At 30.1% G+C, this 22,925-nt stretch overlaps 1 protein-coding gene and 1 long non-coding RNA gene across 2 annotated transcripts; both read right to left on the reverse strand.

Moving 5' to 3' along the window:
• Window positions 1–327: 327 nt before the first annotated feature.
• On the reverse strand, window positions 328–11,699 carry LOC145318973 (uncharacterized). The gene is made up of 5 exons (XM_080160768.1): window positions 11,319–11,699; window positions 10,548–10,628; window positions 6,892–7,187; window positions 2,782–2,891; window positions 328–2,321 (listed from the first exon to the last, which is right to left on the reverse strand). Exons 2-5 carry the CDS (start codon window positions 10,582–10,584, stop codon window positions 2,204–2,206), a joined length of 561 nt encoding a protein of 186 aa, XP_080016894.1. The 5' UTR covers window positions 10,585–10,628; window positions 11,319–11,699; the 3' UTR covers window positions 328–2,203.
• A 7,162-nt stretch (window positions 11,700–18,861) lies between these two features.
• LOC145318974 (uncharacterized) lies at window positions 18,862–22,079 on the reverse strand. Its single transcript, XR_013879618.1, has 5 exons — window positions 21,994–22,079; window positions 21,523–21,589; window positions 21,225–21,292; window positions 20,680–20,796; window positions 18,862–19,894 (listed from the first exon to the last, which is right to left on the reverse strand). It is a non-coding gene; the product is annotated as an uncharacterized LOC145318974 (long non-coding RNA).
• Window positions 22,080–22,925: the final 846 nt, after the last annotated feature.

Here is a 22,925-nt window from a genome sequence, read left to right on the forward strand (position 1 = left end):
CAGCTAACAAATTATTTTCTGCTACTTAACTGTGTTGATTATTCACGACACCATTGCATTGGTTGATTTCCAATGGCCCAATTGAGAGTTGGTACAAGGTTATTGGGATAGGGAAATACAGTTATTTAACCCCTTCTCCCTCAAGTGTTTTACTCTAATATTTCAACGTTTCAACCACTGATATTAATCTATAGTAGGAGTTAATCATTAGCGTTATATATTAATTTATCGTCCATTGTCTTATCCCTTACCATACCTGAATATTTCAGAATATTCTTATTTCTTTCCTTTAAAACATTTAAAATTAAACATTTTGAATTAAAAACAATATTTTTAGTTTATCTTTATTTCTACGGAATCGTAATAATAATAAATATCACTTTAAAATTGCCTAAATAGTTTTTTACAATATTTAAATGTATAAAGCTCTACATATTTTTATGACTACTTTACATTTTACATAATATTAACATATATTTTAATAATCATATTTTAGAGTATTTTTTAAAATATTTGTACATGGTTAACTAAAAGAAAGAATTGTTTTTTGTAACTGTTAAGTTTTCAAGAAAAAAATCTAGTAACTTAAATTTATCCTTTTATATAAAATATCACTTTAGAAAATAAAACATTTTTGGTATCCTGTTTCATAATTCTAATCCACCTAGAAAAAAGTTTACCTCGTTATAAAAATAAAATAAATATAAATTGAAAAATGCAAAAAAATGACATTTTTATCAATATTATAAACTTAAATTCAAGTCTTTTACAGTCAAAAGAAATAAGGGGTATAGTCCCTTTCGTAACATCGCACCTTATGGGGCGATTCTTTGTATTTTTCACAGTAGCTTTTCTCCTATTTCTAATCCCTGGGAAACCTAACCCTGTGGGCCAATCATCTAACCCAATAATCTATAAAAAGCCATTTTAAAAATGCGATGTTACGAAAGGGGCTATTCCCGAAATGAGCCTTATTAGCCACCTACCAGCTTTAAAATATAGTGTTTTTGAATATATATAGTTCTTTTAATAATAAAGGATAAATTTTCGTTGATTTTTTTTTCGATTATCATACCCGTACTTTTTCTTTGGGAGAAAGTAGGATATACATTAATATGTCGTCTTACTTTGCAGTTTTATTAAATTTTATTGTAAGTAGAATATAATATATTTTAATGTAAAGTTTATGTTTAAAATGCTTTAAGTTTACTTTTTTACGATTATTTTATATTTTAAAAAAGAATGCATTAAATTGCATTAAAAATCAGTTTCAAAAAGATTATTAACAGAAATGTATAACATAAATTCAAAACTCTTTCAAAAACAGAGTTGAATTAATCACTAAACTTCACAAGTTGTCAAAGTTATCCAAATAATTGTGTCTTTATATTGACTCACTGTGCAAATATTAAAAGTTTCATTTAAATTAGAGAAAAGTTTCATCTATGAATTGCTTTATTCTTGTTCAAATTCTGGCTGAAAAGACTTGGGTTCCATTCTTTCTTCTACAAATCATCACATTTTTTTAAATTTTATTATTTACATACGAGATCTTAAGTTATCATTGATTGCTTTAAGCCCAAACAAAATCAAATTTATGGAATTAATTAAAAAGGACATTTTATGATAGAAACTTGAAGCTTTACAAAATGTCTCAAAAGATCAGCCGTATGGCGTCATAAAGATGAGGGATGAGAGGAGAAGTTGGAAAGGAAACCCCTAAAAAGAGATAGATTTAGACGTATTTTTATGACGTCAAAAGGCTGATTTTTTAGACACTTTTCAAAGCTACCCAAACATAAATGTAGTTCTTTAAAGTCTGAGTTCGACTTCATTGACTAGATGTTTTTAAATAAGATTTTGTAATGTAATCTACATAGCAATTCTTTGATTTCTATAAATAAATTTTTTATTTAATGGGGCTCGATTTTTAAATTTCTCTAATAATTAATAATTTTGATGAAAATGTCTAGCTCCTTCAAGCCCGGAAGGCGGTTTAATTTTATCAAAATTTGTTTCTTAGGACAGTTACAATAAAAATATCAAAAATAAGTTTGGGCTTAAAAATCTTCATGATGTTTACAATAAGCCTTAGTTTTAGTGTGTACGATGTTTTTATCTTGATTTTTCATGATATTTTTTCACTTTTGTCCAAAGATATTTTTTTTAAATTGATGTTGCAATTTTCCATGCGGCCACACTGCTAGTAAAAGTAACTGCAGGCTTTCTGTAGAGTGACAATGTCACATGCCTGTCTGCAGCACACGTCACTGAGCCTGGCTGACCGCGGCTGGCTGTCTGTTATAGCTGCCATCTCATCTCTAGAACAAACAACAGATAATAACTTTTTTTAGGAGTTAGGAAAAATTTAAATTCATCGCGACACAGAATATCTATATGTCAGTAATAACCATGGGGGAATCGAGGGGATATTGGACTGTAAACTACGCTGGCATCCAAAGGTTTAAACCAATTTATCTTAATCGTTGGGTCAAAAACTTTGTGTATTTTTATTCATATTTAATTGATTAGTTCCAAACTAGTAGTGTACATATTTTCAAGTATCAATTTTAATCTGAATTGTTGAAGTAAATCAATTTATCTCCATTGCATTATCCCTGAAGATCCCAAATAATGATTACTTTTCGTTAATATCATTAGATCAATGGTATTTCGAAAATGTGTTTGCCTTTTTTATCCAGTGCCAAAATATTCCACATGAAATTATATTTCGAATTTTCGGTACACTGATTTATAAATCTTAGTTATAAAAAACCTTACCTATTTGTATAATAGAAATTTCTGTCTGTTTCAGGAATTTCTCTCTTTTTCCTGCCCGATAAACAGACCACATTCAGCATGTTGATTAAAAAGTCACCACACAAACGGGTCTGAAATAAAAATTTTTTGTCAAAAATTTATGAGATTAAAAGTAATAATGTATAGGGCTAAAAATATTAGTTGAATTAAACTAATGTCCCCTTTTATTAGATCTCAATATGGTTTAATATGTGGGTTAAATAATAGAAATATGAGAGAAGAAGACTAATGTATAGTAAAGAACTTGGTCATAATGAAAAAGGAACTATTAGATGGTTTCTTTATAAAGAAATTGTAACAGTTGAAATCTTATTAGAATCAGCTAAAATTTTTTGTTAAAAAAGAATAAAAAAACAGGTAAGGTAGAAACTTAAACAGTTTTAAAAATCATTTATTCTTTTAAAAAGTTTTAATCGCCGCACGTTTATTCAGAACCAAAACTAGTTTAATAGATTTCTTTAGTAATTAAAGTATTTATAACCATTACAAATAATATTGTACATTTATTTTTTACACTGCATATGAGAAAATTATTTTAGATTCCAACATTATCTTTAAAAAAAGGAATCGAATATTTGTTAATTAAGAACTGATATGTAATATTTCAATAAGTGTACGCTAACCAGATTCTTTAACTAAAAGAAGATATTTAAAGAAAATTAAATAGGGTTGAGCATGGTATGTCTTTTAAGATCTCGTCAACATATAAAATAATAATTAATGCTCAATTTTCAGGAAGTGTTTATATCGGCTTGTAGTTTTTTTTCATATTAGAAGATATCAATTCATACAATATATAAACCTACAAAAGAAAAAAACAATCAAGTATCATATGCCATATTTTTTCAATCTTTCATATTAGGGTTACTTTCATCCACCTCTTTAACGAATCCTCTAAAAACTTGGAATTGTGACAATTAATTTCAAAAATAATGGAAATGGCGTTTTTTATTATTTAGTTGTTTCCCTATTTTTTTAAAAATCTATTAAAAATTAAGGAGTAGTGTCACTAGCATCAATCTCTCACTAAATTTGAAAACTATTGAAACGAATTGATCTATGGGTTTTAATTAAGAAATTCGACCGTTTATAGCCGACTTTTTTATTGGGAAGAAATTAAAAAAATAAGGCCTTTCATACCAAAATGTGTACAGTTTCTACCCAATAGCAGGTCTGCCGAGTTCTCCCGGGATATTTTTATTGGTGGAGCCTGAATACCTCTCTTTCTTAGTACCTTTATTGGTTAAATATTGAAACGTAATGGCTAATTTAAAGCAGCTTGACTCAAGCAAAGCGTTTGACAATATCACACATTGGTTTTTTTTAAGAAAAATTACATTCAACTAAAAAGAATAAATGGTTGTAGAATATATTTTGACAGGGAACATATTGTCGTCAATTTAGGTTGCTATTTATCCTGTCTTTTTGTGGTCAAAGTTCCGCTTTATTAGAGTATATAATAATCTGGTTTAAGATCCAAGTCATGATAAATCGATTTTAAGAATTCTAAATAAATTGTGCTTAGCAGGTACGCTTTGTATTAGTTCTGTTCAAAGTTTAATATATTTTTTGTAAAATGATAAGAAATAGGCCTATTTTTGGACACAATATTATGAAGCCAATTAATCCTAAATTAGAAATTTATCTTTTTAAAATTGTAGAATTTAAGATTCCCTAGAGCTCAGACGCTAATCATTTTATAAGCAGCACTTTTTTGGTGGAATTAAATCCAAATATTTAGAAATTAATTGTTCATTTGATTCTTAGAGAACCTTCGTGTTTTAGTAAATTTTCTAACTCCTTCTTCATTTCGAATCCTCTAGATATTATACAATCGCTCAGCATCCCTAATGCATTAAAAAGTGTGAAAAACGCATAAATGAAAAGCCTTAATCAAATTTTTAGCATCAAGGATAACAACTTTTATCACAAGAATAAAACAGTCACCATATCTCTTCATTTTTTATATCTTAAGTTGAAAAGCTACTCAATAATTTCAAATGTCCGTTCATCTGTCATTTTTACTCAATATTCCTGTCTACGTTAATTACATTCCGGCTGTCTGGCCTTTTTGAGACTATTCTGCGTCCGTCTGTCCTTTGTCTGTCTTCCTACTCGTTTGTTAGTCTTTCCGTTAATTGGATGGTGGTACTTTATAAGGGTTTTAATATTAATATTTTAAATTAAGAAATTGAGTCGGTTTGTCATTTAAAATAGGACAGTAATAAATGATAGACCAGGTGGAAGGGAGGATGGGGGGAGGGAGGGGGTATAAATTTATTCGCCATATCAACAATAATTGTTTATTTGACCTTTTAAAAGCGAGGATAAGAGAGAAGGAGAAGGGGGATAAATAAAGTGATAGGAGTGAGGGAAAGAGAGAGAGAGAGATTGTTGATAAGGAAAATATGGAAATACTTGTTATTATCAACTTTAAATATCATCAATAATAATAATAACAATATCAGTAGCGCAGCTACTCTATAACTTGCTGTATTAGACCGTGCGTCTTTATTTTAATTGGTTATTTTTTCCCTAGATTATGCCCTTTTTTATAATCTCAAGATTTGAAAAAAATTTTATTTAATATCAATATTAATACAGTACTCACATACAATCATTTTAATTGTCATAATAATTATTATGAGCTCCGCTTCTATGGAAAGATATTTGTCCTTGTTCTAAACTTGTATTTCTGTATACTAATAATAATATTAGATAAATGAAAATCATGACAAGAAAGCGTGATTCAGCATTGTATATTTAAGTCCAATCGGATAAAAGGATATGTTTTTTTTTAATTAAAATATATAATGCAACATACTTATAAATAGTTTTATTTTAGTGGGTGTTTTAGACAATTTTTGTAAAAACATTTTTATCTGTCAAATAAAAAAAAATTAAAATTCTTTAATATAAAATAAAATCCAGAAAATTTAAAACACTTTAATTGATTTTTACATGCACCGATGATTTGAACCCCCGGGGCTCAGTTAATCTTTACTTAATCTATTTTTTCACTTATTTTCTTACTTTTTTTTTATTATTATCGGATGAACCCCAGAATCTAGAAGCTCTGTATTGGAAAAATAGCCTAAAACCATCCCAAGATTAAAACTAAAAATAAAGAGTCTGAAGCTTCCATATAATAGAGTAGTCATTCGTTAGTTATCGAAATCTTAAACTACAGACTAAAAACCGTACTACTTCTTACGATAAGATTTAACACCTTAGGGATATTTTTTAGAAAAAATGTCATATTCTCTAGATGACATTGTTGGTAAAGGCAAAGTTTAACAATCTAGGCAGAAAGTCTTTAATCTTCAAGCCTTAGTTTTTAAAAACGTTCAAACAAAACCGATAATATTATAAATTAGCAAAAAGTAACGTTTTTATAGTGTCATAAAGGTTAGAAATTTCGGCAACAAAGAAATTATTTATTGCTCATATTCAATATTAAAAGGTAAGAGAAACTATTTTGAAAATAGATTGCCATAATAATTATTTAATATTTATCTGGAGTTAGATTTGAATTAATTAGCTTTTTCATAATCTAAAATTTTTTTAAAACCCAACTATTGTCAATTTAGAGGGCTCGCGTTGACGTTTGAATGAAATGTAACACATGTTTGTGGAGGCAAGATCTTGTTATAAACAAATCTATTTTTAAATATTTTATAAAGTATGTAGGAATTTGTATAAGTAAAGGCAAAAAGGAACAAAAAAGATTATCTTTTAATTGCGCATTTTTATCCATTTAAATTAATTCATTGTATTTTCAAAGTCGTTTTTAACTATGATTATAAGTTACAAACAAACAGACAGAATCAATTTACAAAATAGAATCACTTATATTCCACCATTCCCCGACCTACGGACAAAACATGTAAAAGAGAAGATGCTCATTGATCAGAGTTATATCTGTATAAAGCTTTCTATCTCAAATAGAAGTCGTGTAGATAACATTTTTCTGATAATTGGGCTAAGCCCCAAGAGCGAAAGTGAAGGACGAACGAACATTTATAATCATAGCGTAGCCTATCCTTCACATATTTTTAAAGAAATTTTTACCTGATTTGGGCTCCGCTTCCGCCTCTCCAGCGGCCGTGACTGATGGCGAAGGGCCGCCGGAATATTAACCACCGTCGGTTTACTACCGCCACTGGATGCCTTTTTGGCGGCAAGATTAATGATGGCATTTATTTTCTGTTCAACAGAGGAAATATAGTCCATATTGGAGGTGTAGGATGACGCTAGGGTCATGGCTCCTTGCAGGTGGGAGTATGGAGCACGCTTGCTGTAATTCTGAAGGGTTGAGGTGGCCAGACTCTTTCCGCAGACCAGGAATGGCCGTAGGCTGTACAGACCTAAAAATCATATTCATGTATAATAGAGACAGGATGGCTGTATGTCCTAACCGAAAGATCGCAATAACCACTAGGCCTTGTTAGCTCTCGTTTACAGTAAAGCATCTGTTAGGTCCTGAGAGGTTTTAATATTTTAGACGGGTACTTTTGATTGGTATATTTAATTAATACTGATTGGATGGTACCAAACTAGAAGTATTCAAACTTTCAATTTACATAAGGGATAATTCTGTTTATATAATTGGGGGTGTATACCATTTAATCGTTTCTTACAGCCTTGTTACTAGCTGTAAATCTGTACTCTTTAAAAGTTTAGTACGTAAAAACTAGGTAACATTGTGTCTAAAAACGTTCAACCCAAAAAAATGACATTTTTATTTTATTTGAAAACACAAGGATGTCAATATCCAAAAAGAATAGAACGATATGATTTGCTAAGATTGTAATTGATAAGTTGTTCATTTGTACAAACATTTTTTAAAATCCCGCTAATTACTTTTTAAGAAACCTTTACTCGGTTTTGGACCAGTGGCGTGCAAAGCGATGAACCAGTGGGGGTTGTGAAACCATTAGGTAGTAAAAACTCGAGTTCAACTTTTCTCCAATTTGCTATGGGCGTAGTCACTATTATGTTTATAAAGTTTATTCTTTTGCTACAAATTGTGAGCAAAGATTTGGGAAAGTGTCAGAATTTTATAAAAGTCTCGCATTTAAAAATGTGATTGTTATATATCAAATTGTAATAAGACAAGGCGCCAGTATTTTTGACAGATCAGGTGTTTCTTCAAGTTAGTTGATTTTTTGGGGTGGGGAATAAAAATTCAAAACGTAGCAATTTTGATTCTGCTAAAACTTATATAACGTATTATATAACCATGGTGCTTTACAGATCTTTATAATTTTTTGTTCTTTTTTATCTTTTTTACTACCTATTTGCTTTGCTGATAAGAAACTTCAATAAACTAGAAGCTAAGGGGACCCCCCCCCCCCTCCTTTCCCATCTAACATCTATTTTTATTTTCCAATACAAAACTTCCCGGAAAATTTGAAACGATCCTCCAGACATAAATAGTATTATTTAGTAAACAGGAAGGATTGTAAGAATACCCATCCCAAAGATACTACATATGAGAAACAAAATAATATGTTAAATTATCAATCATTAAGACCGGGGTTTTCAAGGCACAGCTACTCTGAAACTATACTATTTAAAAATTTAATTTTAAAGGAGTCAAAGAAAATTTCTTATCAAAAGATAATAATTTTAAAAACAATAAAAATATCAAATACATAAAACAACAAGTTTAATATGCGTAGTATAAGAATGGGTAGTTCTATATAAAATTAGCGCAGCAAATCAAGCAAACGACAAATATTAAAAGATTACTCTGATTGGGACAGACAGACCCAATTATGTAGAATCTTCCTATAAAAAAGGTGATAACAGACACCCAGTATACAGATAATGTACGAAAATTTTAAAAGTACAAGAGCATATGCCTACTAAAATACTGCTTCTTAAAGTGCAATCATATTTTTGCTTCAAGAATTTCTTTATTTTGCACATTTTAGTAATAAAAAATATTTCTTATACTCTAGGAAAAACCCTATATATAAAATATTTACTTTACAAAACCAGGCCCTGATTTAACCTATGCACCTAATTCATGCAAAAGGATGTGCCACCTTTTTTAAAAAGATATCTACAATTTTTTTCCAAAATTATTAAAAGTTATATAATTTTCTGTAAAGCTGTGTAAAAAAAATCATGTGGTATACAAATTAATGTAACTGTAATCTTGAGTTTTAAGTTCATTCAAAACCAACAATTTAAAAGATGTAAGTTATTTTAAGAATAGGAATCTAAATAGGTTTTGGTGTCTCGTGTGGATAGATCCCCATAGTATCAATCCAAAAGGTCATAATTTTATATGCTAAATAAGTAACAACGTTTCAATTCTAAGAAATTGCCCTTGGAAGTATTAATAACTTTACCCTTGATATTCATTATAAAGTTTTTACTAAGTTCTGCCTTCAGATAATAACAAATGCTTTTTATTAGTTCAGATCTTTAAGGTGTGCTCTCACTGCCGCAAATGTATTACAATATAAAATTATTAGAATAGCATATTATTACAATTATATAAACTTCTATTTGTGTTAATGTATATTTTCTTAATTTTTTTTCTAGAGTGGCTTTTTGCGAGTCGAAAACACTATGCATTATAAAAATATGCGGACGTATATGCACACCATTTTTGTCTAGCAGTGGCTACGCCACTAGCGCCTACGTTTTTCGGTATATTTGCAGTTTTAAAATTACTTTTTCTATATTAAATTTTAAAACTCAATTTAATACATAAAGTTTTATCTGTGAAGTAAAAATATACTTTTATATTAACTCTTTGTTTATAAACTGCTAGTTATTTCTAGTTTAATCCATACAAATGCTTGAAAATATAGAAATTACATATTTTAAAAAAATATATTTAAAAGAAGAAGAAGAATTTTGTATTTTAATTCTAAGGAATATCAAATCGATGATTTCGCTCTTTTGCAAATGTACCAAAACAAACTTTTTAAAATATCTTTGTATTGCTTTAATTTAGTAAGTAAGATTAGGTTTAGCAAGGGTTCAAAGGGCTAATACCTCTCAGTGGTACCCTGTAGGATTGATGCCCCCGAAGGTGCAAAAAATAAGCTAAAAAATAAAGGGGAGGGAGCGCTATTAATTTTTTATCTATTGTCAAATCTCCCTACTGAATATTTTAATTTAAAATCATTATTTTTGCGAAAATATTGTTATATTTTCTATTGACCTATCACTATGTGACAGGATGTCAACCCGCCCATGGAACTAAAATTCTCCTCCTCTTAGTTCCCATTTAAAACTCTAAACCAAAACCCTTTTCCAATTTTTAATCTATTCCACCATAAGGTCCCATTACTTATATACAAACGATTTAAAAATGCGTATTAAGGTGAATAAATTACCGTTAATAATTCCTGCCAGTGCCCGGTCAATTACTAAGAATCTCCCCCCTCCCTTATTTTGAAATTCGTTGAAAATAAAAGGTAGGGGGGGGGGAGTTTTTCATGTGTTTATTGTACCTTAGGTAAGTTAAATCTACTAAAGGGTAGGATCGTAGGGTTAGGTCAACGCAGTTAGAGGCCCTTCAGGATGAGACCTAACCGCAGCTAAGGAGGGAAAAAATCCATACCTCATTTTCTATTTATTATAAAATAATAAAGAGAGTGTCAGTGCACTAAAGGTACCTTGAGGTAAAGCACCCAGACAACATACAAAGTAAGAATAATATAGCAAGTAGCTACGCTCCTAAAAATAAACTCCTGACTTACCCGAGATTATAAAGATGTTGAGTAGTTTGGAATACATTTCTACTCAATTATTCTATCTTCTCAATTTCTTTGCTGGTAATCCTAAAAAATACGACATTTAATTTTTTTATTTCAATAACTTTTTTCTGAATTAAGCAGTAATTGGTTGTTTTTATCAGTTTTAAAACTACAACATTAATCACTTACCTTCATCAATATAAGGCATTGGGAAAACTTTTTTTATGGGGTGGGAGGAGGGTAAAAACATATTTCTTAAAGAAAAAAAATTAATCCCACCCCTGGACGAACTTGATAATCAAAAGTTAAATAACAAAAAAAATATGTTTCCAAAACATATGTAGAATAGATTCATCTTAAGTCATTGATGCGCTACTTATGGATCTATTTATACTTTTTATATAAACTTATTGATTAATATCTTTCTTAGCAAAAAAAAACAGTTAATTTTGATTTTGAGCTGTGTTGAAGATATGCATTGCTATGTACTACAAACATATTTATAAAATTATGCTCACGTTATTTTTAATGCATTTTATTCATACAATTTGACGTACTTCTACATATTTAGGTCAATAATATCATATTTTATTTAAGTGCAATTTGTAAAAAAAAAAAAGGCATTGGCTTGTTATAGAATCAAGTTTCGAACTAGCCTCTAAATTTATCAAACGCATGCAAAAAGTAAAAAAAACTTGTCAAGATTATCAAATAAATTTATATGTGGAATAATTATAAAAAATATTAATTGGAAAGGCTACGAATTAATCTTACCTAAATCTTCCTTCCAGAAAGTTGTATTCATACCAGGACCTGAACAGAAATCTACCATTTGACGACGTTCAACAACTATAGAGTCGCTTCGCGTCTTTTTATTTATAACTTCCACACCGAGTTTTAAGGGGAGAGCCGTTTAATTGTCAAAGGCTTCGCTTTTTTATTATTATTTTATTTTAATGGTTTAAACTGCAAGATCCCTTTTCGGGTGTTGTTATTCTATTTGAAGATCCCATAGTATATGAAATCCTCATAGTGTGATGTCCGAGTCGAAACTGACTCTGTATGTCACCAGAGGTTAAGCGTGTCAGTTTTTATGGGGTTCCACAGGAGGCACTTCTTAGCGCAACGATAATTTGGGCTGGTGGAATTTTGTGTGCGTGTATGAGTTTGGGGATATCAAGCGCCACAGAAATTAGTGTTCTTATGGAGCAGTCAAATAAAAAGAGCAGAAAAGAAAGCTAGACAGAAATAATAGAGAAATTGCAACTATAAAAGTACCTGAAGGCCTTGTTTATATTATACACCAAGAATTACTTATAATACTCATGCATGATTAAGTTTTAATCTTTTTCAAAGCAAGCTTCAGCGCTTTTACTCAAATCTGATTCTTTGCCTCCGAACCCCCCCCCCCCCCACATGTTTTTAATTTTTGAAAACTTATTTTAGCCCCTCTAAACCTGCTGCTCCTTACTTCTTCGGGTCTCTATCAGACTTTACTTGACCCAACCAAAATAAGAATCAAACATATGATTTTTTCATACGGTCTAGATGCAATATATATACGAGGGAAATTATAAAAAAAAAATAAAGTTTGATTAAGAAGATTTTTATTTCAGATAAATATAGACAAAAACATAATCTTATTTGAATACTTATAATATTAAGCAATTATGATAACTCGAAATTATTTGTAATATTGTTTGCTAACCCAACATATGATCGACTTAAATCTGCGCCAATGCTGTTTGAATTTATATCTTTATCATCATGCATATTATTATTGTTTTTCATATAATACGTTTATACATTGTAAATAAGAATTTAACATAGCACTAAAGCAAATAAGTATTTCTACTGTCTACATGTTTTATATTATCAGAACAATGTCGTGTCGAAAACTTACCAGCCATTACCCATTTTAAAAGAATATAAATGCATTGTTATAATTATCTAAAGTACATATTGTAATGTGTCTGCTATGGCGACTTTTAATTAATGCCATGTCGATATTATGTGTCAGCCGTTTATACTTCTATAGCCCATTTTATTTTAAATGGATAATGGGTAAGTAAAATAAGCTAAAATTTTATCTTAAAGCTTCACTGAAAAAAGCAATCAAAAAAATAAATAAATGCCCAAGTTATTTAGCTAAAAATCTTAATAAAATTTCATAAAACACTTAAAAAGCATTTTTTGTAGGTTTAAAAATTTCTTGATTTGCCTCTTTTTCAAGTTTAGCTTGATTTAGAGACATATATTGATAGTATTTTGGGGAACATATATGATATTTAGGGGAAGTTATTGTCATCTTTATTATTATTGTTGCTAACTTCATATCAAGGGCGTGCACTTGATTTGGGTTCAAGGGGGTCAATGGGGTTGTGTTAGAAAATAATTGATGTAGAATATTGTGAGAGATTCTCGCATACCCTCATATTTTACTCCTAGCTGACTAACATCACCCATCCCCTCCCAATTATGACTTTACCCAATCCCCTTCCCAAGACCATGGAGGAACGTATTGAACAATATCTGAGAACTATATCAGCACAGGGGGGAGGGGATATTGGGCTGTTTATTACACTAGTCCCCAAAGTTTTGTAATAACGTTGTTTTAACAACTTTTGGGACTTTTATTGCATTTTGATTAGTTGGTTCATGTTTGAGTGTCCAAACGTTTCAACTACTCATTGTAATTTACAGAATATAAAATTGTGTATCATCATTGGAGATGTACATCAATATATCAGCCAAAGTCTTATCCCTTTAGATCCATGATATTAGCAACCTAAATTGAAGATAAAAATTTTCATGGGTGGGCTAATTTAGGAAAACTTGTTTTACCCCTACCACCATCCCCAACACTCTCTTAGCACGCCTATGCTTAATATTTGACATTATTCCATATATTTATAAAAACACTAAATACAAGCATGTTTTTAAGTAGCAAGGCTTCTGTATAATTCCATAACTCCGACTATCTTTACATCAGAGAAAAGTGTTTAATATAAACATATTTGAACAGCTGCTAATATAAATTAAGCATTTATAGTATTTTTACCGACGGAACTAGTAAAATATAGAGTAGATACTCACAGTTAAGCAAAATATTCACGCACGAAAAATTAGCCGTCTATCCTGAATAGACGGACAGACAAACGGACATACGTATTGGTAATTGGACAGTTATTCGTATCATAGAGTAGCATCTCTACTAGGGATAAGACAATGAACGATGAATTGATATACATCCACATTTTCCAATAATGATGAACAAAGTTACCCCTTCTATAGATTAAATGATTGGTTGATGGGTTAGAACACTAATAGTTTGGAACTAACCAAAAAAATTCGATAATAGTTATTTCTCGCATCGTATTATAAATCTCATGATTGTACATTTTTATATTCGTAGAAAGCTGGATATAATACAATGCTAGACATAGTTTTTACGTACGGATGAGAACAGGTTCCTATCCACCTGATTCGAATGAATACGAGAAAATTATTTAAAGTTTTTGGGCCAACGAAAAAGGTAAAGTGGAAATGAAACTTTGGGTTTCAGTGTAATTTACAGTCCAATGTCCGCTCCCTCTTCTTATCAATAGTTTAGCCAGATAATCATTTTAAACCCCCATTTTCAAGTAACTAAAATCCAATTTTGCTGTTATTTAAATTAGTTTGAATTGTGTTATTGAAGTCAAATAATAAACACATAAAGGTGATTAAATCAATCTACACCTATTTCTTCTCCCTAAAAATTAAAGTCAAAAAATACTAAAACAAAATGGGAACACTTAACAATTGCAAGAGGATTAATTTATCGTTGATTGTCTCATCCCTGAGTTTCTAAATAAATAAACCCCTTTATTATTATTAATATTATTGTAAACTTATTATGATGTACTACAGTTAGGGAGTTGAATCCATTTTTATAGAAGCAGAAATATAATCTATGATTATGGTTTGGACCCTCTAAAACTGTAATCTACCCTTCCACTTTCCCCTCTCTTGGTTAAGATATCTTCAACGCCGATACGATTTTTAAAATATAAGATTCCACTTTTGTCTCTCTTGTTGAAGATATCTTCACCAAGAGAGGCAAAAGTGGTATCTTAAATTTCAAAAATCGTATCGGCGTTGAAGATATCTTCACCAAGAGAGGGGAAAGTGGAATCTTACATTTCAAAAATCGTATCGGCGTTGAAGATATCTTCACCAAGAGAAGGGAAAGTAGAATCTTACATTTCAAAAATCGTATCGGCGTTGAAGATATCTTCACCAAGAGAGGGGAAAGTGGAAAGGTAGATTACAGTTTTAGAGGGTCCAAACCATAATCATAGATTATATTTCTGCTTCTATAAAAATGGATTCAACTCCCTAACTGTACTATGCTAAACAAATTGAAAACAAAATTTTAAAACATCTGGCTTTATCTGATTGTATAAAGTGATTTATTTTTCTATACCATTAAATCTTGAAAGACCATTAAAAGCATAATATCATTTATTTCAATATATTCTAAATTATTTTTTTCATAATGATATAAATTACAGTGGGTGCCACGAATGAAAACCGCTATCAAAAACCAATTTCAAAAAGCTTTTACAACAAAGGGGTAGGTGGGATATGCTAAAATTCTGTAAAGGTGTGAGTTTTAAGGCCTAAAAAAAGTAGTAGAACGATAATATTCACTATTTATGTGTATTCCTTATTGAAAAGAACTTTAGACCAAATAAAGACAAAATTTTATTGTCCTACTACTGATATTAAGCCTTAAAACTCGCACCTTTACAGAATTTTAGCACAACCTACTTCCCCCTTTGTCTACTTTATTGATTTAAATTGTCTTGTTGCTACCCTTTAATGTTGGGTTATTAAAAGTACGGTATATTTTTAACATCCATGTGTTTTTCTAAAAAGCGCAAGTTGTTCACTTGGGTGTTTAAAAATCATTCATACTAAAGTAACAGGATATTTGTCTGTTCGTCTGGCCAGCAAAATCTCATGAACCTAGAAACCAATTGTTAAATTAATCTAATTCAGGTTTTATTTTATCGTTTTTAGGATCTTTTCTGAATGATAAAGTAATTCCGTATTTTTAGTAAAGATATAATTTTTATTGACCGTCAGTCGTGCTACAAAAGATCATTTTTAAGAAGGTTTCGTGATTTTATATTGACTGCTATTAAGAAGCTCTTCAGTTGCTTTTTTACAACTTTCAAAGACATAACCTTATTTTTTTAAGGTTTCGTGATTTTAAGTTTTTGCATGTTCTCTCTCTTTCATTTTTTACATCTAAACATCTGCTCTACAATCCACTTTCTCCATTTGTCCATCCAGGATTTTTAGTGCTTTGCTACCTATGGATGGTGTCATTAAAGTTTAATATATCATGGAGTTGCTGCTCATCTAAAAAAATATTGCCTTTTTTAGAAAAATATTTCAAACACCCTAAAGTACATATAGTAGACATGAACCCTTTTTAAACCAAGCTTTTTTTAATTAGGTCCGTTCGTTTGTCCGTAACGGATAGCCCTCATTGTTAATTTAGACATAGAATGCCCTAACACCCATTTAGAACATGATAATTTTTAACATTTTTTTAGGATAAAACAATGATACCTAGGACAAGGTACGATATTATAAGCAAAGCATCTCTTTATTTTGCTTATTAAGATTTTACTCCCCAAGTGTTAATATTCGTTTGTTCTAACCTCTGTCATCCTTGTTTCAAAATGTTGCCCTTCTTTGATGTGATTTCTTGTTTAAATGATGCATATTCAAAAGTATAAATGTCAAAGTAATTTGAGAAAGTTGGCAATCATCAGCGCTATATATGTCACTAATTATTAAAAGGTTGAAGTACAGACGATTAATTGATGTAAACCTGCAATTATGATAAATATAGTTTCCCCTTATGTAGATCAGAATTATTAGCAGTAAAGTCCCTAAACCTTTTAACCCAAAGGTTAAGGGAATGTCTTTGGGGGACTAACGTAATTTACAGTCCAATGCCCCTTCCCTTCCTCAGATTTTTTAGAACTAAGTATGTCTATGAACTTTGAAAATACTTCATCAGATCGTAAGGGATATAGGAACTTACATTAATCTACAATCACTTTCTTCCCACGGTTCTTATAGAAACGAAAAGCCAATAAATTCACATAAGAAATGTAGAGAAGATTAATTTACCATTTAATGACCTTTCACTGTGTCCCTGAAGATTAAGAATAATCATTTCCAAATAATGAATACAACAAAATTTAATAATCAGTAACATTTGGAATTAATTGTATGTTTATAAGAAGATAGTATATCAGCCAGATTTTAGCAGATTTTGAATGTTATTTCCTAGTTTTTAGGCTAATAAACCTTCAACTCAAATTAAATAATTTTGAGGAGTTCCAGTTTTAACCCAAACCGCAACATATCTGAAGACATTAAATATGTTCAAATTATATTAATATAATATAGGAATATCTTAGCCTTTAAGCAGATACAACACATAAACAAAGAAGGAAAGACAACGCTGAACATTACTAGCGGCTACTCTCCTACCTCTAGGGGGAAGATAACCCTACCCTTTTAATTTTAGTTTTATACAGGAAAAATTTTAAAAGAAACTTGAGAGGGGTCATTTCTTTGGGAGGGTAGAAGTATCACTTCCTCCAATAAGGTAAACCTTCTCTTGACCTATATTCTTGATTGAAAAGGGAACCAAAGCGATTCGAAGGTTTGAGAGAGATCTCGCAAAAAAAGACATCCTCTTACCAGGGGCGTCCAAGCTTTTTTTTTTTGGGGGGGGGGGTAAAAAAATTTTGAGGGGGGGGGGGTAATTCGTTTTTGGGGGGGAGGTATAAATGGTGCGCGAAGTGCGCCGGAAATTTTTTTTACCCCGGGGGTAAAATTTGCTTGGGGGGGCCCAGGTTCTACGAAATACCAGAAAAAAAAATCGTTTTACCAGAAAAGTGGTAAAGCTGGTCAACCTGGTAAAATATACCAGTTTCGTGGTAAATTTTACCAGCAAAAATTTTAGCCAAAAAATTAGTCAAATTTTACCATTTTTTTTGTAAAATTTGACGAAACAAAAAAACCCGTTTTTTGTGTTTTAAATTAAAAACAGCTCTTCATAATCAGTTGTAGTACTTTAAAATAACGACTTCTATACAATGAAGCCTAAATTTAAATTTTTTTTTTTTTTTTTAATTTTACCACTTTTGGAAGTTTTACCAAAAATGTGGTCAATTTTACAACTCTATTTTTCAGGTTAAGTCCGAATTTTCGGACTTAGACAAAAAAACGCAATTTGGTCAATTTTTACCAAAAAGTTAGTAAAATTTGACAAGGTATTTTTTTAGGCTAAGTCCAGATTTTTGGACTCTGACAAAAAAAATGAACTTGGTAAAATTTGACCAACTTTTTGGTAAAAATTGACAAGGTAAATTTTTAGGCTAAGTCCAGATTTTTGGACTTTGCCAAAAAAAAAACTTGGTAAAATTTGACCAACTTTTTGGTAAAAATTGACAAGGTAAATTTTTAGGCTAAGTCCAGATTTTTGGACTTTGCCAAAAAAAAAAACTTGGTAAAATTTGACCAACTTTTTGGTAAAAATTGACAAGGTAAATTTTTAGGCTAAGTCCAGATTTTTGGACTTTGCCAAAAAAAAAAACGTGGTAAAATTTGACCAACTTTTTGGTAAAAATTGACAAGGTAAATTTTTAGGCTAAGTCCAGATTTTTGGACTTTGCCAAAAAAAAAAACTTGGTAAAATTTGACCAACTTTTTGGTAAAAATTGACAAGGTAAATTTTTAGGCTAAGTCCAGATTTTTGGACTTTGCCAAAAAAAAAAACTTGGTAAAATTTGACCAACTTTTTGGTAAAAATTGACAAGGTAAATTTTTAGGCTAAGTCCAGATTTTTCCAAACAAACATCCTTCTACTTAATGATAAAAATCGCAAATAAAATATAATGAGGAAATATTCAGACCTAATACTTTCCAAACAAACATCCTTTTACTCAGCACTATTTGCTTTCGTTATATGGAATATGAAATTAATAAAATATGATGATAATGATTTTATTTAGAATTTATTTCATATTATAACATAACAGGTCATATAGATATTATCCAGGTCAATACTGAAACTACAAAAGATTGGCATCCAAGATAACAACAGTCTACTACTGATGCCTAAATGTCGATTGATAACAGTGCCACCTGGAGAGGGAAATTGTAATGCTGCTTTTATGGAGATTAATGTACTGAAGAACAATCAGGCAAGTCTCCTACCTGGAGGTACTCTGACTATTTGGCTGGAAGTTATAAAACCTGGACCTGAAAGTGCAGTATCCTGTCTCTCTGGTGACCTGGAGAATTGTTTTGAGGATCCAGAGTTTACTGATTGTTTGATAGAAACTAGTACCTCCAAATTAAAAGTGCACAAGTTTATACTTGCCTCAAGATCTCCAGTATTTAAGGTAGGTTTTTCCATTCTTACTTGTTAATTAAATTCTTGTCAATATTTTTAGGTAAATTTTTAGGCTAAGTCCAGATTTTTCCAAACAAACATCCTTCTACTTAATGATAAAAATCGCAAATAAAATATAATGAGGAAATATTCAGACCTAATACTTTCCAAACAAACATCCTTTTACTCAGCACTATTTGCTTTCGTTATATGGAATATGAAATTAATAAAATATGATGATAATGATTTTATTTAGAATTTATTTCATATTATAACATAACAGGTCATATAGATATTATCCAGGTCAATACTGAAACTACAAAACTTACTAGTATCGTTTCTGTAAATAACATACCATACACCTGTCAAATGTGTAATGAAGTCAATATTTTTTAGAATTTTAGCTTGTGGAATGTTTGGAGCTCTCGAGTAGAACTTAATTAACTGACACAAATTTTCTCGGTTCTACATTGTTGTCATAATAAACACTGATTTGGCAGATTGTAATCAATACGCTTTATTTGTTAATAAAGTCAATATTTTTTAGAATTTTAGCTTGTGGAATGTTTGGTGTCAACATTGTCGTCATAATAAACACTGATTGTAATCAATACGCTTTATTTAAGTTAATTTTAACTGACTAACAGAATATTCTCGGTTCAACATTGATCGTCATAATAAAACTTATTAGTATCGTTCTGTAAATTATTTGTTAATTTTAACTGACTAACAAATTTTCTCGGTTCAACATTGTCGTCATAATAAATAATGAAATTTTTTGTATAATCTGTGACTGTTACATGTTGAGATGGAACTCAAGTTGTTCTCCATGGAACTGCAAAGCTCCACACTTCAAAACTGGTTCAACTCCAAAATCCTGAAAAAGAATATTCATTTTTAAATTAAGCAATTAAAGGATTAACAAATCAAAAAGGCCTTACAAAAAGGAAAGTTAACTGTTTTGGGAAAATTTCATGGAGAAAGTAGATACAGCTTGTGTACGTGCCTGCTTATTAGAGAAAGTTTAATTCAGTTATCAATACATAACCAGACTGAGAGAAACTAAGAATGTCTTATAACGGGAATTTGGAGTTATGGTATGAATTAAATAGTCGTATGTTAGTTTTAAGAGAGAGTCTAGAGATTAGAGCCAGAACTGACAATGTCGAGATCCAGAGGGAGGTTTGTAAGAGGTTATATCAGCATGGATGGATTACTACACATCTTAATCGCTGCCGTCCTTCCCCTCTGCTGCCCGCCGCTGCCCAGGCTGCCGAACTGGCAGCTGTTCTTCACGAAGTAAACATGCACGAGGATGAATGTAATGCTGTTTAGATTTTAATAATATCCTGAATGTACTGTTTCAATAATATAAAGTAGTAAAATCTAATTTTAAATAGCTACCTATCTAGTACGTTATTTTTATGTATTAACTTTTGTCTAACCAGTTTAATATCTATCTAATAAATTTAATAATAGCTTAATTGTTAATATAATTTAGTATACAGTTTCATGAAGGTAGTTCGATGTGTGTCTGTGTATATTAACTTCATATTTGTTACGCTTGTATACATGGAAACTACCTTTTGGGGCCGAGGTGTTGCCGTAGTTGCGTGTAGGATTATTCCAACTATCTTTTATTACAAATAATTAAACACTTACTTTTAACGGATGAATTTCTGATGGCAACAGCTTCATGTTGGTGCAAGAAATGTTCCACGATCGAATTGCGGTCAGCTTATAATCAGAGAATACACCCAGCTGTGTGCGAAGCTAAACCTGAAAAAGAATATTAATTGAAATATAATTTATATATATTTTCAATATTATTTTACATAAAACACATCTTATAATATCTTTCTATTAAGGGTATAAAAATTCGTTACGCTTAAAACAATCATAAACCTTAAAGGGCGAATATAGGTTGGATATAATATGAGCTTATTTCAAAGGTGCTATTATATAGATTATAATAAATAATTTAAAGATAATGACATATCTAATTGTATTAGTCTGTTTACAGCTTATAAAACCTGTCTAACTCAAGATAATATTATGTAATTAGTGTGGTTCCCTAAGAACTCAAACACTCTACCATCACACAAGGCTTCATAGCAAGGTTGAATTAAAAAGGTTTCGTTAAAGGATAGTCTTAATAACATGGCCTAAAATATCCATGTTCTTATTAAAATTATTTTAACACTTACTTCTATGTAAACCATTCACTAATTGCAGCGCCCATATATTTTCTCACGAATCTGATTCCTGGTTAAGTCTGAAAAACAATATTAATTGAAATATAATTTGTTAATATTTCTATTATTATTTATATATATTAATAGTAGAATACTTTAAATATTAAGAATAGGATAAAAAGTCGTTCTTATATCATATATCAAAAAGGTTTAAAAAATTATAAAACAAACAGTTTATCGAAGCAGCTTAAAACCATGCGTAAGGTCCTAAATTATATTGATTTTTTTATTACATTATTTAAACACTTACTTCTATCTCGCCAATCTTTAATTGCAGCGCCCAAATAGTTATTTCTGATGAATCAGTGTTGCTGAACCTGAAAAACAATATTCAATTTAAATATAATTTATTAATATTTCTTTTACATTTATATATATTAAACCCGGATTATTTAATATTAAGAATAGGATAAAAAGTGTTTCTTAGATCAAATCAAAAAGGCTTAAAAAAGGCTTAAAACAATTATCCTATTATATAAATATATTAATATTGTTCTCTTTTACAACGAAGCTTTTTATTTATTTTAATCTATAGCTGAAACTCAAATTAAAAATAGGATGAGGCCTCGACTTTTCTCTTCCTACTTTAAGTGCCCCTAGAGGCTTCTAAGGGGCATAGCCGCTAGTAAAACTTAAACCGTTAATCGAAGGCAGCCTAAAACCGTACGCTCAAGGTCCTATATTATTAATGTTTTTATATTAAAATTATTTAAACACTTACTTTTACGCAAACCACTCTTTGATTGCAGGGTCCATATACTAACAGCCAAGACTGAAGGTGGACACGTACTTTTTTAAACTTCTGAATATCAGCTCTCTAGAATTCTTAAATGACATTCATTTAAATCTTGGACATGGACCATCTCCTGTCAATCATACTTGGATATAACACGTATTTTCTCTAAGAGACTTGAAATATAACACTCATTGTTTACAATAGTTTTCAATCGGTATAGCGGCATTCATGCACATGCTCTGTACAGGTATACAACTTTATATTGAAAAATATTTCTTTTATATCCATTGCAATATATTTTTTTATATTTTATCGATGATATTTCATTTAAGTCATTGCAAAAATATATTACATTCACATTAAAAAAAATTTACATTAATTTAACTTTCGTAACCCTGTTTTCAGAAGATCAAATCAGCGTGCTCGACAAAGTTGCCAAACTTTAAAAAACACCTTATGTATATAATATCATTTTAATATTTTACCGGTTAATTAATTAAAACTGCATAACTTATATAATTCATGAAATATTATTATTCGTTGCATTTTTACGATTAAAAATATAACTGTCTTGCAAAGTGTTTTGCCACCTATTCAATCTGTATGTTGGCAACCGTAACTTTCCATCGGCGCAATATTCAACTGCACTATATGACTACGGTGCATTTTTGTATTTTAGTAATCATTTTTAGTGAAATTACAGTGAATTTTTAAGTTAATATGTAACATTCTGTTTTATAATTCAAATTTTATCATTAATTATTGAGAATTCTTTGTAAAATATTCTTCGTATTCGTTTTTTCTCCCATTTTTGGGACTCTTTTTAGCTTACGTAATATACAGGACTTTTTTAAATGTAAAATTAATAAATATATTTCTTGCATCGTAGTATAAACGGATTTTCGCAAATATAGGAG

This window comes from Acartia tonsa, chromosome 5 (assembly GCF_053477335.1).
Source record: "Acartia tonsa isolate MP-2025a chromosome 5, ASM5347733v1, whole genome shotgun sequence".
NCBI classification, from domain to species: Eukaryota; Metazoa; Arthropoda; class Copepoda; order Calanoida; family Acartiidae; genus Acartia; species Acartia tonsa.

Excerpts from the sequence above, each read along its gene's own strand:
- LOC145318973 (XM_080160768.1), bottom strand. The coding sequence starts at position 10,584 with ATGTATTCCAAACTACTCAACATCTTTATAATCTCGG. Across the intron at positions 2,892-6,891 it reads GGAAGCGGAGCCCAAATCAG|ACCCGTTTGTGTGGTGACTT; the intron begins GTAAAAATTTCT and ends TTTTTATTTCAG. Across the intron at positions 2,322-2,781 it reads AATTTCTATTATACAAATAG|AGATGAGATGGCAGCTATAA; the intron begins GTAAGGTTTTTT and ends TGTTTGTTCTAG.